Genomic DNA, 22494 nt, shown 5'->3' with positions numbered 1-22494 from the left:
TTAACTCACCTAACACAATTTTCTTAAGGCACGTGCCGGAAAAAAACACCTCAATTACTATGGAACGGAGGGAGTATTTATTTTCATACTCTACCACTACCAAAAAAAACATTGTTCACCTAGCACAAAATCCCGAGCACATTACGAGCACGACCAATGTACTAGGCATACCTATAGGAAATTGTGAGCAAATTTCGAGCAGTGTTAGAATGTGATAGGGGATTCCGAGCACATGTAAAAGTGCTCGGCAATGTGCTTGAATAATTCCTAGCACAAATTGAATGTGCTCGGAAAAATGAGGATATTATTTCTGCATCTCATTTCTCTCCTTTTACTTTTTTCGTATTTTCACTAAATCAGATTTCTATAATTTCTAGCTGTGATTATCTGTTTTATGTAATTTTAGGTTAAAGAATTGATTGTGATGGATTGCAATTCCCTAACCTCTCAATTTTAAAATCTCTCAATAAATATTAAATTACTTATTGATTAATTCTGATATTGCAATCAATCAAATACTACCTGACTAAATTATTGATCGGTTAAATCATTGACTATAATATGGCTTGATTAGGGATACTAAACCAAAACACTACTGGATTCCCTTTTTATGCTATTCCTCTCTCTCTCTCTATACTGAGGTTTATGCTCTGGAACCCTAGGAGCTGTTGTAGGTGTTTTGATTCTGATTCTGTGATTATCGCTTCGTAAGTGTGTGCTTTCATTGAGATTTTAGTTGAATTCGATGTGTTTGGTTAGTGTAGGTTTGGATTTTGTTTAATTTGAAATCGTTTTTTGTTAATCGTTGAGTCTTACTACCTCAGTCCACGAAAATTTGTCTCATTTTTCCATTTCCGTCCGTCCCCCAAAATTTGTCCCATTTCACTTTAACCGTTTTTGGTAGTGGACCTCATATTCCACTAACTCATTCCTACTCACATTTTATTATAAAACTAATATATCAAAGTAGGACCCACAATCCAACTTTTTCAACTCACTCTCCATCACATTTCTTAAAACCCGTGCCCGGTCAAACGGGACGAATTTTCGTGGACGGAGGTAGTAAATAATATGAGCGGTTTGAGTCCTGAATTTTGGATTAATGGAATACGCAGATTTCAGATGCTGAAGAGAACAATCTGATGAGATTCTGGAGGCCGGAAGCAGCTTCTGTGGCCGAGGTTTCTTCTAACTGTGAAACGAAGCTGCTGTTTCTGCTGTTCTTACTTTTTCCTCTCTTCATCTCTCTACCTTTTTCATTTTCCATTTTATTTATGTCTTTACTTAACTCACCTAGCACAATTTTTTTTAATCTCGCTGCCGAAAAGAAACGCCTAAATTACTATGGAACGGAGAGAGTATAATACTAGAAATTAAGGGTCAAATTGATGAGAAGTAAATAGTAGATTACTGACTATTCACTTTAATATCATTGCTTCGACAAATTTAAGTGCCTATATGATTGGTCCACCATCTGCATTTCTCATAACTATGTTTTTCAATTATATGGATTCTTACGCTATTAAGTATGCACATCATAGGTGTGAATTGGATGTATCTATTATACTTGATTAATTATATTCACCAAGGTGTGAATTGGACGTTACTATGTTACTTCAGTCATTCACGCTAATACTTCTTTAAGTTAAGAAATTATTTCAGGTTATTTAATTTATTTAGTTTTCAGCAGCATGCGACTGAAACGGTGGAGATGTTCTAAACACGCAGAGTGATAGTAATGAACTATATTCACTAAATAATGAACTAAACGAACGTATGTTATGAAATAATTTTGACATGTTATTGAAATACATTAATGATTCAACAAATTAACTTTGTTAAACGTTAAGCGGTAGTAATGAACTACATTCAATAAATAATGAACCAAATGAATGTTAGTAATTGAGTAAATATAACATTTTTATTGAAATACAATGTTAACTGTGTTAAACGTCAAGAAGTAGTAATGAATTTATTACTTCATTCTGTCATCATATTACTTTATTCCATTAATTTATTACTTCACAATGTGTTATGACATAATTATCTTTCAGTTAAACTAAATTCGGTATGTAATGAATGCGAAAAATAACATAACATCAGCCCATCTAATCCATAAAAAAAAGATCTAATGGTCCTATTTTGGTCTCTAGTTCGGTCTTTAAGACTGGATTTGTGAATAATGGGATTCCTATCTACTCCTTCCGTACCAGATAATTCGACCTAGTATTCTATTTCGGGTCGTCCCATATAATTTGTCCCACTTTACTTTTACCATTTTTGGTAGTAGACCTCATATTCCACTAACTCATTCCTACTCACATTTTATTATAAGACTAATACTTTAAAAATAGGACTCACATCCCACCAATTTTTTCAACTCACTTTCCATTACATTTCTTAAAACCCGTGCCGGGTCAAAGTGTCCCGAATTATCTGGGACGGAGGGAGTATCATTTATCATCATCTAAAGTGTGAGTTGGGTGAAAAGACTTTAATGTCCTTTTTAGATGTAAAATGGAAAGCTGACTGTGTAATTGATGGAATGTCATTTAAGTGTACAAAACACTAATTTTCTGATTTTCCTGAGTGTAGATTGCAGGGATAATTCTGCTTGGAATCCGGTGATAGCTCCGGTGAACTTTCCATTGACGGGACAAAACGAAATAAAAAGAAAAATTGAATCTTGGGAGGTGAATAAAGTTGAATCTAACCAAATCATGAAATGCCGGAGCATACATCAACTGAACCGGCTGTCATTCCGTCATATTGACAATTTTAAAAAACGGATCATACTATGATCACAGTATGCTCTCTTAAGTCATAGGAAGTTAATCAAGGGAAACGACCCGACCGGAACAGGGGAGGATACATGTTACACCATGATTTTGAATCAAAAGAGAGATTTGCCATGCAATTGGGATACTTAAAGGGTCGATTCTTTTCTCTCTTTTTTTCCTTAACTTCCCCTTTTACGAATGAAAGCTGAGGAATGTTTGATTAGACCCATTAATCCAACTAACGGAGGATTACAAATGGATCCTTTTTTTTAAGCATGTGGGCGGTGGGGCAGGGAAGGGCGGAAGGAGCACCGGAGACGTCGGGTGGTAGAGGTGGAGGGGCGGTGGTCGTGATTTAGAGGGGAGAGAGGAGAGAGATAGAGAGATATGAGGAGAGGAGCAGCTTTTCAATCAGGTGTTCTTGGAATAGTTGTTTTTGTTTTACTGTTTGGGCTTTTAACATTTCAATTAGGTTTTCATCGTTTATTCGTTATTGTATTAAAAATTTCAACACAGTGGTATTGAAATGTCTAATATAATGTTAAGTTGATATTTTAATAAATTATATTAACGTTGATATTTAAATGTCAACACATATACGTTGATATTTAAATGTCAACACAAATATGTGTTAACATTTCAATGTGATAGTGTTGACATTTTTAATACACTGCGTTGATGAGTTAGCAAGTTAGCAATTTAAGAATAATTTAGCATTTTAACGAACCCCTATATATATACCCTATATATATGTATATTTAGATTAAGTAGACAAGTGAAAAGAGAATAAAGTAAAAAAATAAAAAGAATCGCTTATGGTGGGACGAAGGGAGTACTATGTTATTGTGATCAAATTTATATTTTTTAAAATTTTTTTTTCTTATGTGCTTAAATGAGTAGCACTTATTTATATACTTGAAACATTTTGTATACTCCTTCCGCCTCATAAAAAGTATGGGCAATTGAAATGAACGGGAATTAATGTACAATTGTATAGTAAGAGAGAGGAGGAGGAGGAGGAGGAGAGTAGTTAAGGTAGTAGTTAAAGAGTCTGTAGTACAATCTTTAAAATTTATATTCGTATTTAATACTCCCTCCGTCCTATAATAGGTGTCACACTTTCCTTTTTAGTTTGTCCCACAAAAAATGTCACATTTCCATTTTTGAAAAAAACTCTCTCTCACATAAATATAAAAATCATATTTTAACTTTCCATTTAACACATAAAACAAAATCTCCTAAAATCTCGTACCGTCCCACAATTATGACATCTTTTATGGTACGGATGAGGTAAAATTTAATACTAATAGTGAAAGGTAGGTGTAACACCACACATTTATAATTTATTGCAATTTCATCAACTCACATTTCACTAATCTCTTCAACTTTTTTTTATTTATATTTCTAAAAATTTGTGCCGAGTTAAATGTGGACATCAATTTGTGGACAGAGGAAGTAGTATCATACATAGACTATATAGCTGTAACGGTAGATTTATGATCAATACATACAAAGGTAATATGTTTTGAATAGTTCTTGATAGCTATGCTTGTAATGTACTCCCTCTGTCCCATTAGAAATGCAACGTTTTCCTTTTTGGGTTGTCCCACTAAAAATGAAACATTTCCTAAAATGGAAACATCACTCTCTCTACTTTTCTCTCTCTCTTACTTTACTCTCTCTTCATTAACTCACAAAATAACACTTGCATAAAATCCTGTGCTGAAAACCAAATGTTTCATATTTATTGGGACGGAGGGAGTATCAGTTGATGACTGAATATCTCTATGCCCACACCATTGTAAAACTATACACATAAAACGTGAGCACATTTTTTAATTATTGTTGCCAGTTGTGCATGCATATAGGCTATAGTTCATATTGGACCACAAAATTTGTTGTTATATATTTGGGCCCATATAGCAATCATTTCATATTAGACGACATAATTTGTGGTTATATATTTGGGTCGTACAATTGCTTCATTATTGAAAGTTGTCTGGACAAACTTCACTATTCCAATAAATATGAGATTAGTTAAATATTGAATCTATTAATTTAATATAATAGTAATATATAGAATATAAATTAATTTTATTTTAATATTTAAAAAATATTTGTAAACCATTGAGTTTGTAATATAACACAATAAGATATAATAATTCGAATATAGAAATCTGAGGTATGCTTCTACATATAAAAATGTTTTAACATAAAATTTAAAATATATACCTCTTGCCAAAGTTAAAGTGACATTAGACTCTTATGTTCCAACTCCAAAATGGACTACTTCTATTCATTCACTTGTTGGTCAATAAAATACAACCAATAAATCATAGGTTTCCAATCAATCAAGCTCTTGAAAGTTGAATTCCATTCACTATATATTAACATCTCATTTTAGACCTCTTTTGGTGGAGCCAGCTCACTATATAACATCATTCTTTATAGCCCTAAAGATGATTATCTTTTAATTTCTTGAAAAAAATGCCATCTTATTCTATACATATTCAATTGTAGGTTGTAGATGAAAAATGCCATCTTGAAAAACACAGTTTTTCACTAATTATTATGAGGAGCATCATTATTCGTAACCGAAAAATATGAGTTACTATTATAATATCAACAAACTCGACTACAAACATCATTATATATGTTTTATTGCTATCTTCATCGTCTTAATTTCCTCAATAAGACGATCCATGTCCACGAACGAAGAGCCACCAGGGCTCACGGCAGCCCTGGCTAATTCCGCCACCTCGTCCGCCCCCTTCAAGAACTCATCCTTCCTCGACTCCATAACCTCTTTAACCATCTTCTCCACCATACCTCTATCGCAACTATCCTTCATGTCCAAACCAACCTTCCACACCGCCTCCACGTACCTGCTGTTGACATGCTGGTCAAGGAAGTACGGCCGACAAATCATAGGCTTCCCCTCGACCATGCTCTCGAGAGTCGAGTTCCACCCACTGTGCGTCAGAAACCCACCCACGGCCGGGTGCGCCAGCACCTCCTCCTGCGGGGCCCACCTCACTATGCAACCTCTCTCCTCTGTCCCCCGAGTCACATCCTGATCAGGGGACAGAATCTCTGTCTCATCCGAACACCCGGGGACCGAGCCAGGCCTCCGGACCCACAAAAACCTAACCCCACTATTCACCAACCCATGCCATATCTCACACATTTGGTCCTTTGCCATGACAGCAAGACTACCAATGCTGACATAGACAACAGATTTGGAGGGCTGTCTGTCTAGCCAAGAAATGCAGCTCCTGTCTTCATCCCAGATGCTATTGGAGGTGGCGGGGCGAGCCTCCCGGCTCGCTAGACGGGCCTTGAGGTGGGAGTGGAGGGGCCCGATGGCGTAGATGTTGGGGCAGATGGTGCGGATTTGAGCGAGGATCGGAGCCTCGAGGTCGTGGAATGTGTTGAAGATGAGGCCTTGAGCGAGAGGGATGTGCTCGGCCTCGCGCAGGATTAGTCGGATTCTCCGATCGTTGACATCATTGGTGCGGCAGAAGCTCGGCAGATCGGAGCGCCGGATGATGCCTTCCATGCCGGGCACGTTTGTTATCATCTCATCCAAGTTGTCATCTACCAAAAGCAGAGTATGTAGTTAAAGATAGAGGAGAGATATAAATCATCATCATCTAACAAAAACAGAGTACATAGTTTAAATACTGAGCAAACGTTAATTTTGGTCCTTAACATTTACTTTTTGAAAAATAAGTCCATAACGAATGAAAATGTCGCCAAAGTAGTCTTTTTTTTATGGTTCTGTCAAAAAACTAACGGTCAACGCTAATTACACAGTGGCATGACCGTTAGTTTTTTAACGGAATCGTAAAAAAAGGACCATTCCGACAAGAATTTCATTTGCTATGGACCTGTTTTTCAAAAAGTATCCGTATTTTGCTCATATGTTTACGACCAAAATTGACGTTTACTATTAAATGTAACAAGATGATACAGAGAAGATTAGCATTGTCTCTGCTCAATGACACACATAAATCATGAAAATGGATCAAGCAAAAACAGATCAAAACAGAGTATATAGTAAATATAGAGATGAAATATACTCCCTCCGTCCCCGATTAAGAGTCACACTTTTCCATTTCGATCCGTCCTCAATTAAGAGTTACACTTCATTTTTACCATAAATAGTAAGTAGGTCTCATATTCCACTAACTCAATTCACTCACATTTTATAATAAAATGGGTCCCACGTTCCACTAACTTTTTCAACCAACTTTTCTTTACATTTCTTAAAATCCGTGCCCGGTCAAAGTGTGACTCCTAATCGGGGACTGAGGGGAGTACAAATCATCAAATGTAAACAAAGAAAAATAAACCTTAAAAACAACACACCTTTGAAAGGAACCTCCCCAGCTTGAATGAGCTTAGGCAAGCAGAGCAACGTCCAAAATCCACAAGGACTAACGGTGTCGAAATACAGAAGCGGAACTCCGATCTCGGCCGCCACATCGGTGGCGAAAGCGAAGACCCCATCAGCAATCAAGCAAGTCACGGGCGTTTCCGCCGTCAGCAGCATCTCCCGGAATATCGGGGCGGCGGAAGCGTCCATGGATTCTAGAAGATTCCCAATCTCGGTGCTGGTCCGAGGATTCTCCTCGGGCAGGCCGTCAGGAACTGTCCGGAAGCAGAAGTCCGGATAGTTCCGGAAGCGAATGGGAGCGTCAGTGTGGGTAATGAGGCGTTGGTGGATGTAATCAGTGTTGAGGAATGTGACTTTGATTTGGTTGATTGAGAGAATCTCTGCTAGTTTGAGCATACAGTTCACTGGTCCTTGCACAGGTAAGGGGAATATGAAGACATGAGTTTCTCTTTCATGTTGCATTTTTTTTTTGTTCTGAGATTTGTGTTTTGATGATAGAATGTAAGGGTGTGTTTCTTATATAGGAAACTTATGGCTGAGAATCTTTTACGCGACATGATAATTTTATATGAATTTGCATCAAAAGTATTGGTTTTTAGTCGAGTCTTATTGGGTTCGTGTCCTTATTGGGTTGATCCGTTAAGAATCTGATAATTTCGAGTTGGGTTTGGGTTGGATGCAGGTTGGATATGGATAATCCATTAAGCAATAATAATTATTAAAGACGGATTTTTGATTTCTAGTAAATAAATTTAAACAGTGTTCCATTCGTCTCACTGTAGCTGAGTCGTATTCCTTTTTGGGTTATTCTACTGTAGCTGTCTCCTTTTACTTAACTCATTTAAAACAATTTTTCTTAAATCATGTCCCGAAAAGAAATGTCTCTACTATAGAGGGGCGGAGGGAGTATAAAACTGATTATAATCGTGTAAATTAAGTTGAAAAACAAGGTTTAATCGTGTAATATCATGTTTGTGTCGTTATTGTGTCGTGTCAATCCATATTATATCGTGTCATTAACATGCTCGTGTCGGGTGCGGATTATGTAGCAGGTCGGCTTCGTGTTCGGATTACAGTTTTCTTAAACAAATAGGTATGGAAATCGAAACTTCAAATTTGGTTAAGTAAATAAAACACTTCTTCCATAAAAAATTTTAAATGTAATGAAGTAAATTATACAATTCACCCTCTTTTTCATTTTTCTTTACTTTTCACTCTAATTCATATTAATATTTTTATGACTAATGGTGTAATATTATGCTCGTAGCCTCTGTGTTTTTTTCAACTGAAGAGGAAACAAAGACTAAATTAAAGATAAAAACAATCTACTTTTTGACATTTGGGAATCTAACTGGTAATTGGTTTCCAATGTGAACAAAGAGTAAAATGAAAATCAAATAATCTTTTTTTGACATTTGGGAATCTAATTGGTTGTTACGCTTGGACTAAGTCTATTTCAGCTATAGTTCCCAAAGTGAGTGTCTATCATAATTTGTTTGAAACTTTGTTGTATGTTTATTTTTTATGTTCATATGGACGGATTCATGTTCAATAAATATTTCCCCTCCTTTTAATTTTGTCACAATTTCACTAGACACAAGTTTTAAAAAATGTAATGGAAATTAAATTGAAAAAGTTAGCAAATAGCGGGTCTTACTTTTATATACACCATCCATCCCATTAAATATGCAACATTTGAGAATCGACCAAGTTTTTATTTAGTATTGTTTTGTGAGTTAATGAAGGAAAAGTAAAGTAAGAGAGATGAAAAAATAGATATAGTGATATTTCCATGGAAGCGTTTTATTTTTAATGGGACAATTCTAAAAGGAAAACGTTTCATCTTTAGTTGGACGGATGGAATATTTGATTTATAATAAAATGTGAGTTGGAATGAGTTAGTGGAATATGGGGTCTACTACTAAAAATAGTAAAAAGTGAAATTTGACAAATTTTGTGGTACGGACGAAAATAGAAAAATTTGACAAAATTTATTTAAAAAATGTGACAAAATTATGTGCATTTTCATTTGTAATTTGAGAAATCAACTTCACTTTATAAAACAATTTAGATTTCGTTTTCAATTTGAATTGTTGTACTTACAATTTTTGTCCCTAGTTGATAATTGATGATATGAGAAGAATAAATTGCAAGGGAATCAAACAACCTAGATTGAATATTTTTATAGTATTTCATTTTAAACTCGATCGAAATTGCTAATTCCAGTGAAGCTTTCATCGTGAGAATATGGGAATTTTTCTTTGCTTACCTATTTGTTATTGTCTTTCACATTTGAAGGCAATGTAGAATTTAAGTTTGGGGTTTATTTGGTGTATTCTTAGCTCATTTTATTGAAATGTCTTTTCTATGGTGCACTAAATGAGTTTATTTAGTTCATTCAAAATAGTTCGGTAATGCCTAATCTCTGATGTCTCTTTTAACATAAAATTATAAGCAAACATAGATAAAGAAAATTTTGGGCTATGTTTGTGCATGTTAAAATTATTTCCTTTGAATTGTTACTTTAGTGGACTTGGCTTTTCTCAAATAATCAATTGACATACATGGTAGAAGTACCATTTTATGAAGTTGTAACATCAACAAACTCGAATGACAAACACCACTACCTCTATTTTATTGCTATCTTCATCGTCTTAATTTCCTCAATAAGACGATCCATATCCGTAAACGAGGAGCCACCAGGGCTCACGGCAGCCCTGGCTGATTCCGCCACCTCCTCAGCCCTCTTCAAGAACTCATCCTTCCTCGACTCCATAACCTCTCTCACCATCTTTTCCACGACAGCTCTATCGCAACTATCCTTCATGTCCAAACCAACCTTCCACACCGCCTCAACGTACCTACTGTTGACTTGCTGGTCAACAAAATACGGCCAACAAATCATAGGCTTCCCCTCAACCATGCTCTCCAGAGTCGAGTTCCACCCACTGTGCGTCAGAAACCCACCCACAGCCGGATGCGCCAGCACCTCCTCCTGTGGGGCCCACCTCACTATGCAACCTCTCTCCTCCGTCCCCCTAGTCAACTCCTGGTCAATCCCGGTCTCATCCGAATACCCGGTGACCGAGCCTGGCCTCCGGACCCACAAGAACCTAACCCCACTATTCACCAACCCATGCCATATCTCACACATTTGGTCCTTTGTCATGACAGCAAGACTACCAATGCTAACATAGACAACAGATTTGGAAGGCTGTTTGTCCAGCCAAGAAATGCAACTCCTGTCTTCCTCCCAGATGCTGTTGGAGGTCACGGGGCGAGCCTCCCGGCTCGCGAGACGGGCCTTGAGGTGGGCGTGGAGGGGGCCGAGGGCGTAGATGTTGGGGCAGACATTGCGGAGCTGAGCGAGGATCGGAGCCTCGAGGTCGTGGAATGTGTTGAAGATGAGACCTTGCGCGAGAGGGATGTGCTCGTCCTCGCGCAAGACTAGCTGAATTATCCGATCGTTGAGATCGTTGGTTCGGTAGAAGCTCGGAAGATCCCGCCGCCGGATGATTCCTTCCATGCCGGGTGCATACTTTATCATCTCATCCAAGTTGTCATCTAACAAAAACAGAGGCCAAAACAGAGTCCAAAACAGAGGTCAAAACAGAGTAAACAGTAAAAGATAGATAGGAATCAATCTCCATTTCAATGAGATATATAAATCAAATTACTAATCTATATAAGTAAATAAACATCTGTGTCGAAAAGAAACGTCTCTACTATCTCAGAACAGAACCAAATTCCAAAAAAATCAAAGAAAAACACACCTTTGAAAGGAACCTCCCCTGTTTCAATGAGCTTAGGCAACAAGAGATACGTCCTAAATCCACAAGGACTAACGGTGTCGAAATAAAGAAGCGGAGCTCCGATCTCGGCCGCCACATCGGTGGCGAAAGTGAAGATTCCATCAGCAATCAAGCAAGTCACGGGGGTTTCCGCCGTCAGCAGCATCTCCCGGAATATCGGGACAGCGGAAGCATCCATGGATTCGAGAAGGTTCCCAATCTGATCCCCGGTCCGGAGATTGTCCTCGGGCAGGCCGTCAGGAACTGTCCGGAAGCAGAAGTCCGGATAGTTCTTGAAGCGAATGGAAGCATCGGTATGAGTGATGAGGCGTTGGTGGATATATTCTGTGTTGAGAAATGTGACTTTGATTTGGTTGATTGAGAGAATCTCTGCTAATTTGAGCATACAATTCACTGGTCCTTGCAGAGGTAAGGGGAATATGAAGACATGAGCTTCTCTTTCTCTTTGATGTTGCATTTTTTTTCTGGATTTGGAGAGTTTGTTTCTGCCGAGGTTTGAATGATTGGTGTGTTTTCTTTGATAGGAAATGATGGAATATAAGACTGAAGCAGGCCTTTTTCATGCTTGGGGGTAGACGTGTCCGGTTTTAACTGGATCGCCGGTTAACCGTCGGTTCGAAAACCGGACTCTTGGTGTTCACTCTTGTTACGAATTGAAACCGGCGGTTCCACCAGTTAATTGTTGGTTTTCTTATTTTGAATCAGAGCCGACGGTTGCAGGCCTGTTGTGCTTCAAACTCTTTTAGAATCGGCGGTTCCAGAACTGTGAGCATGTTTACTTGGGAGTTTGGGGCTCAATAGTATTATGCAACTTCGTAGATTAATTCTTGTTCAAAATCGAAATACGCTATAGAAATTTCATAAATATATAAAAATCTTATTGTAATTTTTTTCTATCTCCATCCGCCCGTAAAATATATCTGAAACGGTACGGGATATTTTGAAAAAATTGATAAAGTAAGAGGAAGATATAAAGAAAAATGTGTGTTAGTGGAAAATGTGTTCCACCTCATTCGAGAGAAAGAAAATTTTTTAAATAGAAAGTTTTTTATTTTTAGGGGAAGGACAAAAAAGAAAGAATTTCTATTTTAAGGGGATCGAATAAGTATAACTATAACAAAATTTACCAATATACACCCTTATTAAATTTTAAAATTGCTGAGAGCACAATTTCATGTAGCTCCTTCACTAGTGGAGTACGCTTATTTTCCCCTTTTTTCACTTTTTCTTTATTTTTTACTATATTTCATAATCCATGTTGATTGGTTGATAATATTTTTCTCACATCCCTTTTTCACCTTTTTTTCTTTCTTTTCACTATAATTCATACTCCATGTTGATTGGTTGATAATATTTTTCTCATATCCTCGGTTGAAGAGAAAGAATAGGCTAAATTAAAGATATGATAATCCAGTTCTTTGAAATTTGGGCATCTAATTGGTACTCCCTCCATCGGCGAATAGGAGTTCCATTTTTTCATTTTAGTCCATCCGCGAATAAAAGTCTCGGTTCACTTTTATCATAAATGGTACTCCTCCTACCTTCCATTAACTCATTCCACTCGCATTTCATTTAAAACTAATATATACAAGTGAGACCTCTATTGCACTAACTTTTTTTCACCCACTTTTCATAACATTTCTTAAAACCCGTGACGCCGATGAATGAGACTCTTAATGGCGGACGGATGGAGTAATTGGTTACCAATGAGAACAAAGGCTCAAATGAAAATAAAATAAATACTCCCTATACTTCTTTGAAATTTGGGCATCTAATTGGTCCTTTGGAATAAGTATTTTCTACCATAGTTCGCAAAATAATTTTTTATCAGAGTTTGTTTGAAAATTTGTTGTATGTCTATGCCTATTGGTATTGATTATTTTTATTAAGTGCTCATGTATATGGATTCGTGTTCAATAAAATATCATTTTTATGTGTATTTTCCGGTGCTTCGTAATTTGAGAAGTCAACTTCTCCCTATAAAATAATTTAGATTTCGTTTTCATTTTGAATGGTTGTACAATCCATGTCCGTAGTTGTTTGTTGATGATATATGAGGAAAAAATATTACAAGTGGATTAAACAACTAGATTAAATAATTTTATATTTCATTTTCAATTAGATTGCAATATATAGTAGATCAAGGTGAAACTGGGGTTATGCGAGCTAGGGTCCGAAAATTATATTAAATTCGATCTTTGAAATTATTGTTGATTTGGCAGATCCTTGTCGTTGTGAATTCATTTTCATTTGTCGACTATCATCTAGTGCCAACAAATTTGTTGACGAGGGTCTTCTTCATCATGTTTAATATTACGAGTTTCATTTTTCAGATCAATCGTCGTGGGCCGTTTTATTTTTGTATATGTTGTGTGTGTAGTCAATTTATAAATATTATTTGGATGGGAGCATTTGAGGCAGTGAATGTGGTCTCACTATGTTGTTTAATCTTCTTCCTTATCTTGTCAAATGTCAAAGCAATTCACAGGGCCTTATCTCAATTACACACCCCATATAATCCAAAAATCAGATAAAAACAAGTTTGGAATCTAAAAATAAAACTAATTGGTGGCTGTGAGGGTGGAAACAAAGACATTTAAATGTCGTATCTATATAAAAAGTTAGGGTTATACTAAGAATAGTATATATTGGTTTATGCGTGTATAACTTTCTCGTCTTCGTGGCGGATCTAGAATTTTCGATTATAAGTGAGATAAATAATTATAGTGATTTCAAGTCTTAAAATCTGAAGAGGCAACTACTGAAGTGAAGTATAAGGGCTATAAATCACTTTTCTTTTATACTCGATTCGTCCCAAAAAATATGCATTTTGTGTTCGCTACGAATTTTAATGTAAAAATTAGTAAAGTAAGAGAGAGGTAGAGAGAAAAAATAATTAAAGTATTGTTAGTGGAGAATGAGTCTCACATCATTACAGAGAAAAAACTTTACAAAATTAGAAAGTGCATATTCTTGTGGGACGGACGCAGTACATGTCTTCTCTTTATTAGAGTATATATTTGTAAATTCGTTAAAAATTTTGTATGGATAATAATATGAGGCTTAGCTTAATATGTCAAGATTCATATAACAAAATTAATATAAGCAAACTAAGTATATAAAAAGTACTAGTAGTTTTTATTAGTTTTGAGAGACTATAATTATATATATAATAATTATTTAAAACCATATAAATGTTAATAATATCCCTCTCTGACCATCCAGCACACTGTGTCAATACATTATAACAAAGTTTTCTTCTATTATTCAATTTGAATTTTACTAAATGTTATCATATGATTTGCGCACTTTCGGTCACCTAACTTTATTTTTAGTGTACTAATGCATTTAATTAGAGTGTGATGCTGCCAAACTTACTAATTTTTTATTATTGATTCTTGAAGTTTTTCCTAAGTTACATGGTCCACAGTCCACTCAATTTCTTACAACTAGTATTTTAATAATACTCTGTCCATCTTATTTCTTAGTTTGAATAATATTTTTTTTTTCCAACACGAGATACTGTTTATATAGCATGCTAATCTGAAAGAAATTAAAATAACAAAAAAATAAAGTAAAAGGAATTTTATTTTATTTGCTGATTCATGCATGATTAGAAAGTTTGCACAATATATTCCATATGAATAAACATGTAGTGGAAAATAATTACAACGATGGTTTCATATTATATCGAATACAAAAGGGGAGAAACTTTAAATTTATTACTACTTACTTAATAACACGACAAAGCTTAAGTGCCAAATTAATTCTCATTTTGTTTCAGAGTTTTCTTATAACTAATAATTTTTGTTATAAGATTTTAAGTAGAAGTATAGTACTTATTTTTTATCCAAGATTTTAATACTCCTATAATATTTCTTAGAACAACAAAATTATTGACTCATTTATCTATGCCAAATTTATATAGACTCGTACTGCCCAAAATCGAATATATGATCATAATTTCATAGTACTTTTTATGCAATAGATTTGCTCCAGTCTGCCAAATAATTGATACTTTCTCAGAGGAAGGACAGGTTTTTGGCCTGGACTTAGTATTTTTTATTTTTGTAATCATTATTTATACATTTGTATTGCATCACATGTATTTTGACAGCATATTAATAATGAACTCTAATTAGGGGGAGAACATTCATGTTTTTTTTTTTTTTTGCTTAATCTGAAATCTGAATCGATTTAAAAAATAAACTATGAGTGAATATAATCTGAACCAATTCAATACATTCAAATATTTTACTTTATTATAATTAAATTTGTACTGAACTGAAAAATAAAAAATGTTAACAAAATGCCAAAAATAAGAAATTGGAAATATCTTTCTCACTATTATTAAATAAATATTTTATTTAGATAAAATTACAATTCAAAATAATATAATTTGGATTTTTCGATTTTAAAAAAAAGAGTCGATTGAATAAAAAAAATCAGATTTTTGAAAAAAAAAAATTGAACCAATATGAACTAAATTTAATACTCCACTCCTTATGGCTACTATATCCATAGTATGATAGTAGATGCCACAAATTTTAATGCAAAAATTATGAATATTATTAGTGAAAAATAAAACTTATTTTATTATGAACTTAAATTTACAAAATATGGAAAATTGAACGAATCATGATAAAAAAAAAATCGAGTATAATTGTGGAGAGATAACATATTCGTTTTACTTTGATTTAGTTATTTCTTGTTTGAGATACTGATATTTTGTTCACATTCTAATATTTCGTTTATAATTTGTTAGATGACAAAAAGTTATATGACACATCATCATCAGATCAATTCCTATTTCAGATTGACAAAAAAACGTGTCAAGATTTAATTAGCTTATTTTCATGTCGGGTACAGATAAGAGCAACGAGAATCATATCGTATAAAAAAAATACAGTAACATTTTGTGTTGTTTTAATGGAGACAAAAGATAATTTAAAGATAAAAAGCAAGCAACTTTGTTAAGGTTAAAAACAATTAACAATAATGTTCTCAATATATTACTCCCTATAACAGACATCAATGATAGCCATTGTCTACATACACCTCAACCAATAGTTGATTAGTACTATAAACCACTAATATTTTTTTACATGTAAAATCTTCATTGTCTTAATATCCTCAATCAGACGGTCAAAATCAAGAAACGAAGACCCGCCCGGACTCACGCTCATCTTAGCAAACTTTGCCATCTCACTGGCCCTCTCCGAGAACTCGTCCTTCCTCGACCCCATAACCTCCCTGACCATCTCCGCCACGACGACCCTGTCGCAACTGTCCTTCATGTCAAGGCCCAGCCCCCAGACCTCCTCCACGTACCTACTGTTGACCTGCTGGTCCGCGTGGAACGGCCAGCAGACCATAGGCTTCCCAGCGACCACGCTCTCCAGAGTCGAGTTCCACCCAGAGTGCGTCAGGAAACCCCCGACCGAGGGGTGGGCCAGCACCTCCTCCTGCGGGGCCCACCCCACCACACACCCTCTCTCCTTTGTCCCCTGGGCCAAATCCAAGGGGACGATGACATCATCATCGGGCCCCGGCCCGAACACGGAACCGGGCCGGTGGGCCCACAGGAATCTTGACCCGCTGTCGACCAAGCCGTGCCAAATCTCGTACAATTGGTCTCTTGTCATGACGGCAAGACTTCCAATGCTAACATAGATGACAGATTTGGGGGGCTGTTTGTCGAGCCAAGAGATGCAGCTCTTGTCCTCTTCCCAGATGCTGTCGGAGGCGATCGAGGGATCGCCTCCGGGCAGGCGGGATTTGAGGTGGGCGTGGAGGGGGCCGACGGCGTAGATGTTGGGGGAGATGGTGAGCATTTGGGAGAGGATGGGAGCCTCGAGGTGGTGGAATGTGTTGAAGATGAGGCCTTGAGCTAAGGGGATGTGGTTGGCTTCTTCGATCACGAGCTGTATTATCGGATCGTTTACGTCTTTGATTCGACAGAAGCTCGGGAGATCGCGCCGCCGCATCACGCCGTCGGTTCCGGCGACAACTTCGTCTAGCTCTTCATCTTTTTATGCCAAAACAATAATAAAATAAAAATTACCACTAGATTTATAAAAAAAAAAAATTACTAGTAATATATACATCAAATTGAACATTTTTATATTTGCAATATAAAGAGCAATCGTTCAAATAAAAAAAAATTATACAGTTGTTTTTTTCTGCCTAATGATATTGATTTGCCTTAAATTGTTAATTGTCTATTAAATAGGTCTATTCATGACTAAATCTATTAAATCAATAACAAAAAAACGATAGAGACCAAATAATGTAGATAAAAAACAATCACAAAAATTAAATAAAAATTTCTGGCTAATAGTTGTTTTGCCTTTGGTTGACGAAGCTAAATCCACGATCAAATTCATTCTTGGTCGTGAATTGCTCGTTAAATAGTTCTATACATGACTAAATCTATTATTGTGATGCGAATTGCCATGTTTATGTAGTGAATAATGCACACACAATAAAGAAACAAAATTTAAAAAATGTAAAAAATTATTTATCCAGTTCATTATCATAACACCTCCCCTCCGAAAATTACTTATTTTCATTTTCATTTTCATTTGTCCCTAAAAATTTATCACCTTTCACTTTTTGCTATATTTGGTGGTAGACCCCGCATTCGTTAACTCATCCTCACTCACATTTATCGTAAAACTAACTATAAAAGTATGACTCACAAACCATAACCTTTTTCAGTCGACTTTCTATTACATTTTTTAAAATCCGTACAAAGTCAAATAGTGACAAATGATTAGAGACGGAGTGAATATTACGTAACAATATCAAGCTGAAAGATTTAACTATACATGATTTCACTAACATTTTTCACTCATATTTAATTTAGATTTTTTAGTCGAGTCAAAGTAAGACAATTAATCGTAAGTACCTACCCGTAAAAGGAAACTCCCCGGATTGAATGAGGTTGGGCAAAGAGAGTAGGCCCCACAATCCACACGGACTAATGGTGTCGAAATACAACAACGGCACTCCGGCATCCGCCGCCACGCCGGCAGCCCAAACAAACACCCCTTCGGCGATCAGGCACGTGGCGGCGGGGCTGCCGGAGCTCAGAATCTCCCGGAAAGCCGGCTGCGAGACGGCCTCCATCGCCTGCAGGAGCTCGAGAATCTGATCGCCCGTGCGAGGGTTGTCGTCCGGCAGGCCGTCCGGGAGCGTCTCGAAGCGGAAATTGGGGTACTTGGAGAAGTAGCCCGAGTCGGGGAGGCGGCGGTGGACGTGGTGGCTGTTGACGAAGGTGACTCGGATTCCGGCGAGGCTGAGCATCTCGGCGAGCTTGAGCATGCACTTGACTGGGCCTTGGAGTGGGAGTGGGAATATCACTACATGAGGAGATGGAGAAGGAGAGGTTTGTTTACCCATTTTTTTTATGAGGCTTTGAGTTTGTGGGAAGGCTCTTTTTATAGGTGATTTTGGAGAATAGTTGGGAGGTCTTTATTGTAATTTGATGAGGGTGTTTATGTAATACTCCCTCCGTCCCATTTAAAATGAAATATTTGGGAATCGGCACGGGATTTTATGTAGTGTTGTTTTGTGAGTTGATGAGGAGAGAGTAAAGTAAGAGAGATGAAAAAGTAGAGATAGAGTTGTTTCTATTTTAGGAAACGTTTCATTTTTAATGAGACAAACAAAAAAAGACATTTTTAATGGGACAGAGGAAGTACTAGTGTTTGTTAACTTAGCTTGATGTATAGTGTGGTTGTTCCTTAAAATCCAGTTCAACACGAGAGAAGTGCAGTGTGTAGTGAGGTAGTGTGATAGGCTCGGGGTGATGAGCCAAGTGGTCTGAATAACTCTACTTTTTCTTTAGTCGATTTTGGATAATGACTGAGTCAGGATTTTGACGTTGGGAGACTCAAACTGCTGCTGTTAATAATTGTAAATTGTTAATAGTATGTGTTGTCGAAAGTAACTTTTCTAAGTTGGGATAATAGAGATAACTTAGAATTCAAGTTGGGATAATAGAGATGACATAGAATTCAAGTTGGGATAAGAGATAATTAAAATCTCACCCTTAATTATGAGGGCAAAAGCGTTGACTATTTGCACCTATACTTATAGTATTTCTATGTTAAAAACTAATTAGAGAATGAATGTTAGAAACCGGAGATAGATACAATGGTTGTTGTTGAAACAAACATTGGCGTCGAAAAAGTCAGTTGTCTCAAGAAAATTAATGAGAATAACACATTTAACACATTGGAGCATTATTTGAAATCTTATAATATTCTTTCAACCAAATTTCTAATAACATATGCACTTCTTTGTGATAAAAGATAATTTTCCTAATAAAAATGCACCACTTTGGGATAAGAGAGAATCAAAATTTCAAGCTCATGAACATGAGGCTTTAATTTGAGCATTGACCGCTTGCTTCAATACATTCGGTAATTGTAAATATATTTTATATTACATATATACAAATTACAAGTAGCATAATTAAAATGTTGGGGACTCATTGCCCAAGGTTCAATCGTAGCTGAGTCTTTGATTCAAAATGGCATGGTCTGCCTTCTGATTTACACAATTACAACCTCCGTCCCCAAATTTTGACACACTTTGACCCGACACGGGTTTTAAGAAATGTAATAGAAAGTAAGTTGAAACAGTTGTGGAATGTGGGTCCTACTTTTAAAGTATTAGTTTTATAATAAAATGTGAGTAGGAATGAGTTAGTGGAATATGAGATCCACTACCAAAAATGGTAAAAAGTGAAATGTGTCAAATTTTTAGGGACGGACTAAAATAGTATACTGTGTGTCAAAATTTGTGGGACGAAGGTAGTATTTTTTAAGAAGATGACATCGAATGATGCCATTTCGTTCATTTCAGGCCGCAGATCGTTTATATTCACTAAATTCGTCTCCTTAAAATATTTCTCTATTTTATATTTAATTTCAGAATCAAACTTCACTAAAAGTCAAGATTCAATATTGTGTATGTAAGCATTATAGAATTCTTACACTACATTATGATTTATGTGTTGGTGCACGCAGCGGAAGAGCATGTAAATAAATCACATAATAATCAGATCTATTTAGCAGATTATTTAGACAAAATCTATTCGCGTAATTATCACATGTATCATGCTCATAACTTGAATTAATCATGCTTTAAGAATATTGAAAACCTAAAACATGCTTTTCTACGGAGTAGAATAATACCTAATTAATTCTCCAAAGAATTGAAGATGGCTAGCGACTTCTCCACGTGTAGCTTTAAGTACTAGACCACAAATCTTCTCTCTGGTTCCCGAACTGTACTCTAATATCAGTGTGGGCTGATCTTACTAGAATACTAGGACTTAAATAAAGAAGACAGAAGAAATCCCTTTTGGAATAGGACTCAAATTCGAAATCTCCTACAGCTGGGAGAGATCGAAATTTTCGAAAATTGCAATATGAGATATTGTCTATTTTCTGTCTCCTTTATTCTCCTATTTATATTAAGTTCCTTTTGGGCCCAGACAGGGATCTATGGAAGGCTTTGGATATGGGCTCATCCAATTTACTTTTTACTAATTAAATTGAACCCACAATTTAATATAAGTTATAATTGGAATATTACGAGCAGCCACTACAGAAGTAATATTGAACTCTCCCCATCCAAATCCGAAATTATAAGTAATCCGGGTTTCCGTTTATCTTTCATTTCTCGTGCTTAAGATTAATATGTCCATTAATTAATTAATGTCTGCTATTGACTTAATTAATTAACTTCTTATTAATTCCAAGAGTGGACTTAGCATGAAACACTCATTTATTATTCATAGAGTAATCATACTCCAACTAGCTAGGTTCCGAATAATAAAACTTAGTTTCGCGCTCCTCTTGAGGACATTATCAAACGAGACTCACCTCGTGCACGATTCAATATAATAGCAATCCTAGCACCGCTAGATATCGATCACCACTGCCCAATATATCAGGATAATTGGGCTACGAAAAACCCGCACCATTTGATAAGTCAAAGCAATGCATAATCAATACCGTATGCTCAATGCTAACCTACATTGATTAAGAAATAAATATTTATCAAGACCTCGCCTTTCAGTAGATAGCCCAAGGCAAGTCTTGCTGTTAGATCCGTTCAGTGCTATACCACACCAATGTCATCTTATTTCAGTAAGGCTTAGAAATATACGGACTGACATTGCAACCTTTCTCGATGGGTAGTCTAATTCCATCTAGGTTGTGAAATTCATATTTTTCTTTGTTTAGAACTGACCGTATTACCTTAAAGTGGACGACGCCCACAACCGGTCTACTAAAACAAAGACTTAGACTTTGTTAAGTTAACTTATACATTTAAACATGCATTAACATCCATTAAATGTAAAACATAACAACATTATGACAAAAATAATCTGTTTTATTCATTGGAAAATAAAATAAGAGTTTTACAGTATTCAATCACTCGAAACGTGATTTCTAGTATACAAACTCTAACATTATGAACTGTCACATGACACACAAAATCTTTAATTTTATTTTTCACTGACTTCTTCAAGATTGATGTGTAGCTATTTTTGTTTGTTTGCTGAGATTGTTTAATGTTTACTCTTGGAATATCAGGGTCCATTGGATTTAGATATGATCATCACGATTTTCAATGATGTGCCTAAAAACCAAATGCTTACCCAGGAATCAAATCTCATCATTTAAATTTTCTCTTGTCTTTGTTAGCCATGTAGACCAAAATTCTCGTTTTAAATGTGTGGTAAAATTCTAAATATTCCTGTAGTTTTAAAATTCAGTCAGGAAAAGGCATTAAATTTGGATTTGTTAACAATTACTCTCCCCGTCCCACATTTGAAGTCACAATTAGTTATGACACGAGTTTTAAAAAATTGGTGGAGTGTGTAATAAATGAAGTGAGATGGTAGAGTGTGTAATAAATGAAGTGAGTTGATTGAAGGTGAGTCCCTTTTTGACTTTTTGGTTTTTATTTTTGTTTTGGTTTATTTTAATATAGATAATGACATTTTGATGTAATTTTGATGAACAATGGGATAAAATTGTATGACCAAATATGGAAAATTCTAAATGTGACTTTAAAATTGAGACAGACTTTTATGGCAAAATGTGACTTCAAAACTGGGACGGAGGGAGTATTTCACAGAGAAAACCTCCTACGTGTATATACTGTTAATATTTTTCAATCAAATAGCTTCGTTTTTTTATGAATAGACTACCTTGTTTAACTAACATGAAGTGACGTCCACATGTGATTTTTCGGTTATCATATCAGATATAATTTCAGATAATAATTCACCAGACAATTCAATGGGTAATTGCAAACAAGTTCTCACTTCATACTTTTTCAGAAAAGTTGCCCTATTCTGAATTGTATGCATCTTATTACTAGAAATCGAAAGTGTCAACAACGACTAAAGAAGCCAAACAATTGAATGAAAAGGCCCAAAAACATCTTACTAACTAATCTAAAATTTCATTTTGCC

General features: G+C 35.8%; 3 protein-coding genes across 3 annotated transcripts; all 3 read right to left on the bottom strand.

The window, feature by feature from the left end:
* Window positions 1-5364: 5364 nt before the first annotated feature.
* Window positions 5365-7666, bottom strand: LOC125219882 (7-deoxyloganetic acid glucosyltransferase-like). Its single transcript, XM_048121978.2, has 2 exons — window positions 7152-7666; window positions 5365-6377 (listed from the first exon to the last, which is right to left on the bottom strand). The coding sequence occupies exons 1-2, from the start codon at window positions 7639-7641 to the stop codon at window positions 5428-5430; spliced, it is 1440 nt and encodes a 479-aa protein (XP_047977935.2). The 5' UTR covers window positions 7642-7666; the 3' UTR covers window positions 5365-5427.
* Window positions 7667-9717: 2051 nt separating this feature from the next.
* LOC125209559 (7-deoxyloganetic acid glucosyltransferase-like) lies at window positions 9718-11530 on the bottom strand. The gene is made up of 2 exons (XM_048109159.2): window positions 10953-11530; window positions 9718-10743 (listed from the first exon to the last, which is right to left on the bottom strand). The coding sequence occupies exons 1-2, from the start codon at window positions 11446-11448 to the stop codon at window positions 9809-9811; spliced, it is 1431 nt and encodes a 476-aa protein (XP_047965116.2). The 5' UTR covers window positions 11449-11530; the 3' UTR covers window positions 9718-9808.
* Window positions 11531-15980: 4450 nt separating this feature from the next.
* LOC125207145 (7-deoxyloganetic acid glucosyl transferase-like) lies at window positions 15981-18395 on the bottom strand. Its single transcript, XM_048106369.2, has 2 exons — window positions 17906-18395; window positions 15981-17019 (listed from the first exon to the last, which is right to left on the bottom strand). The coding sequence occupies exons 1-2, from the start codon at window positions 18393-18395 to the stop codon at window positions 16082-16084; spliced, it is 1428 nt and encodes a 475-aa protein (XP_047962326.2). The 3' UTR covers window positions 15981-16081.
* Window positions 18396-22494: the final 4099 nt, after the last annotated feature.

This window comes from Salvia hispanica, chromosome 2, assembly GCF_029641045.1.
Source record: "Salvia hispanica isolate PSC_SH4W2 chromosome 2, Shi_PSC_v1, whole genome shotgun sequence".
NCBI lineage: Eukaryota > Viridiplantae > Streptophyta > Magnoliopsida > Lamiales > Lamiaceae > Salvia > Salvia hispanica.
This window is presented reverse-complemented; position numbering and strand designations above follow the sequence as displayed.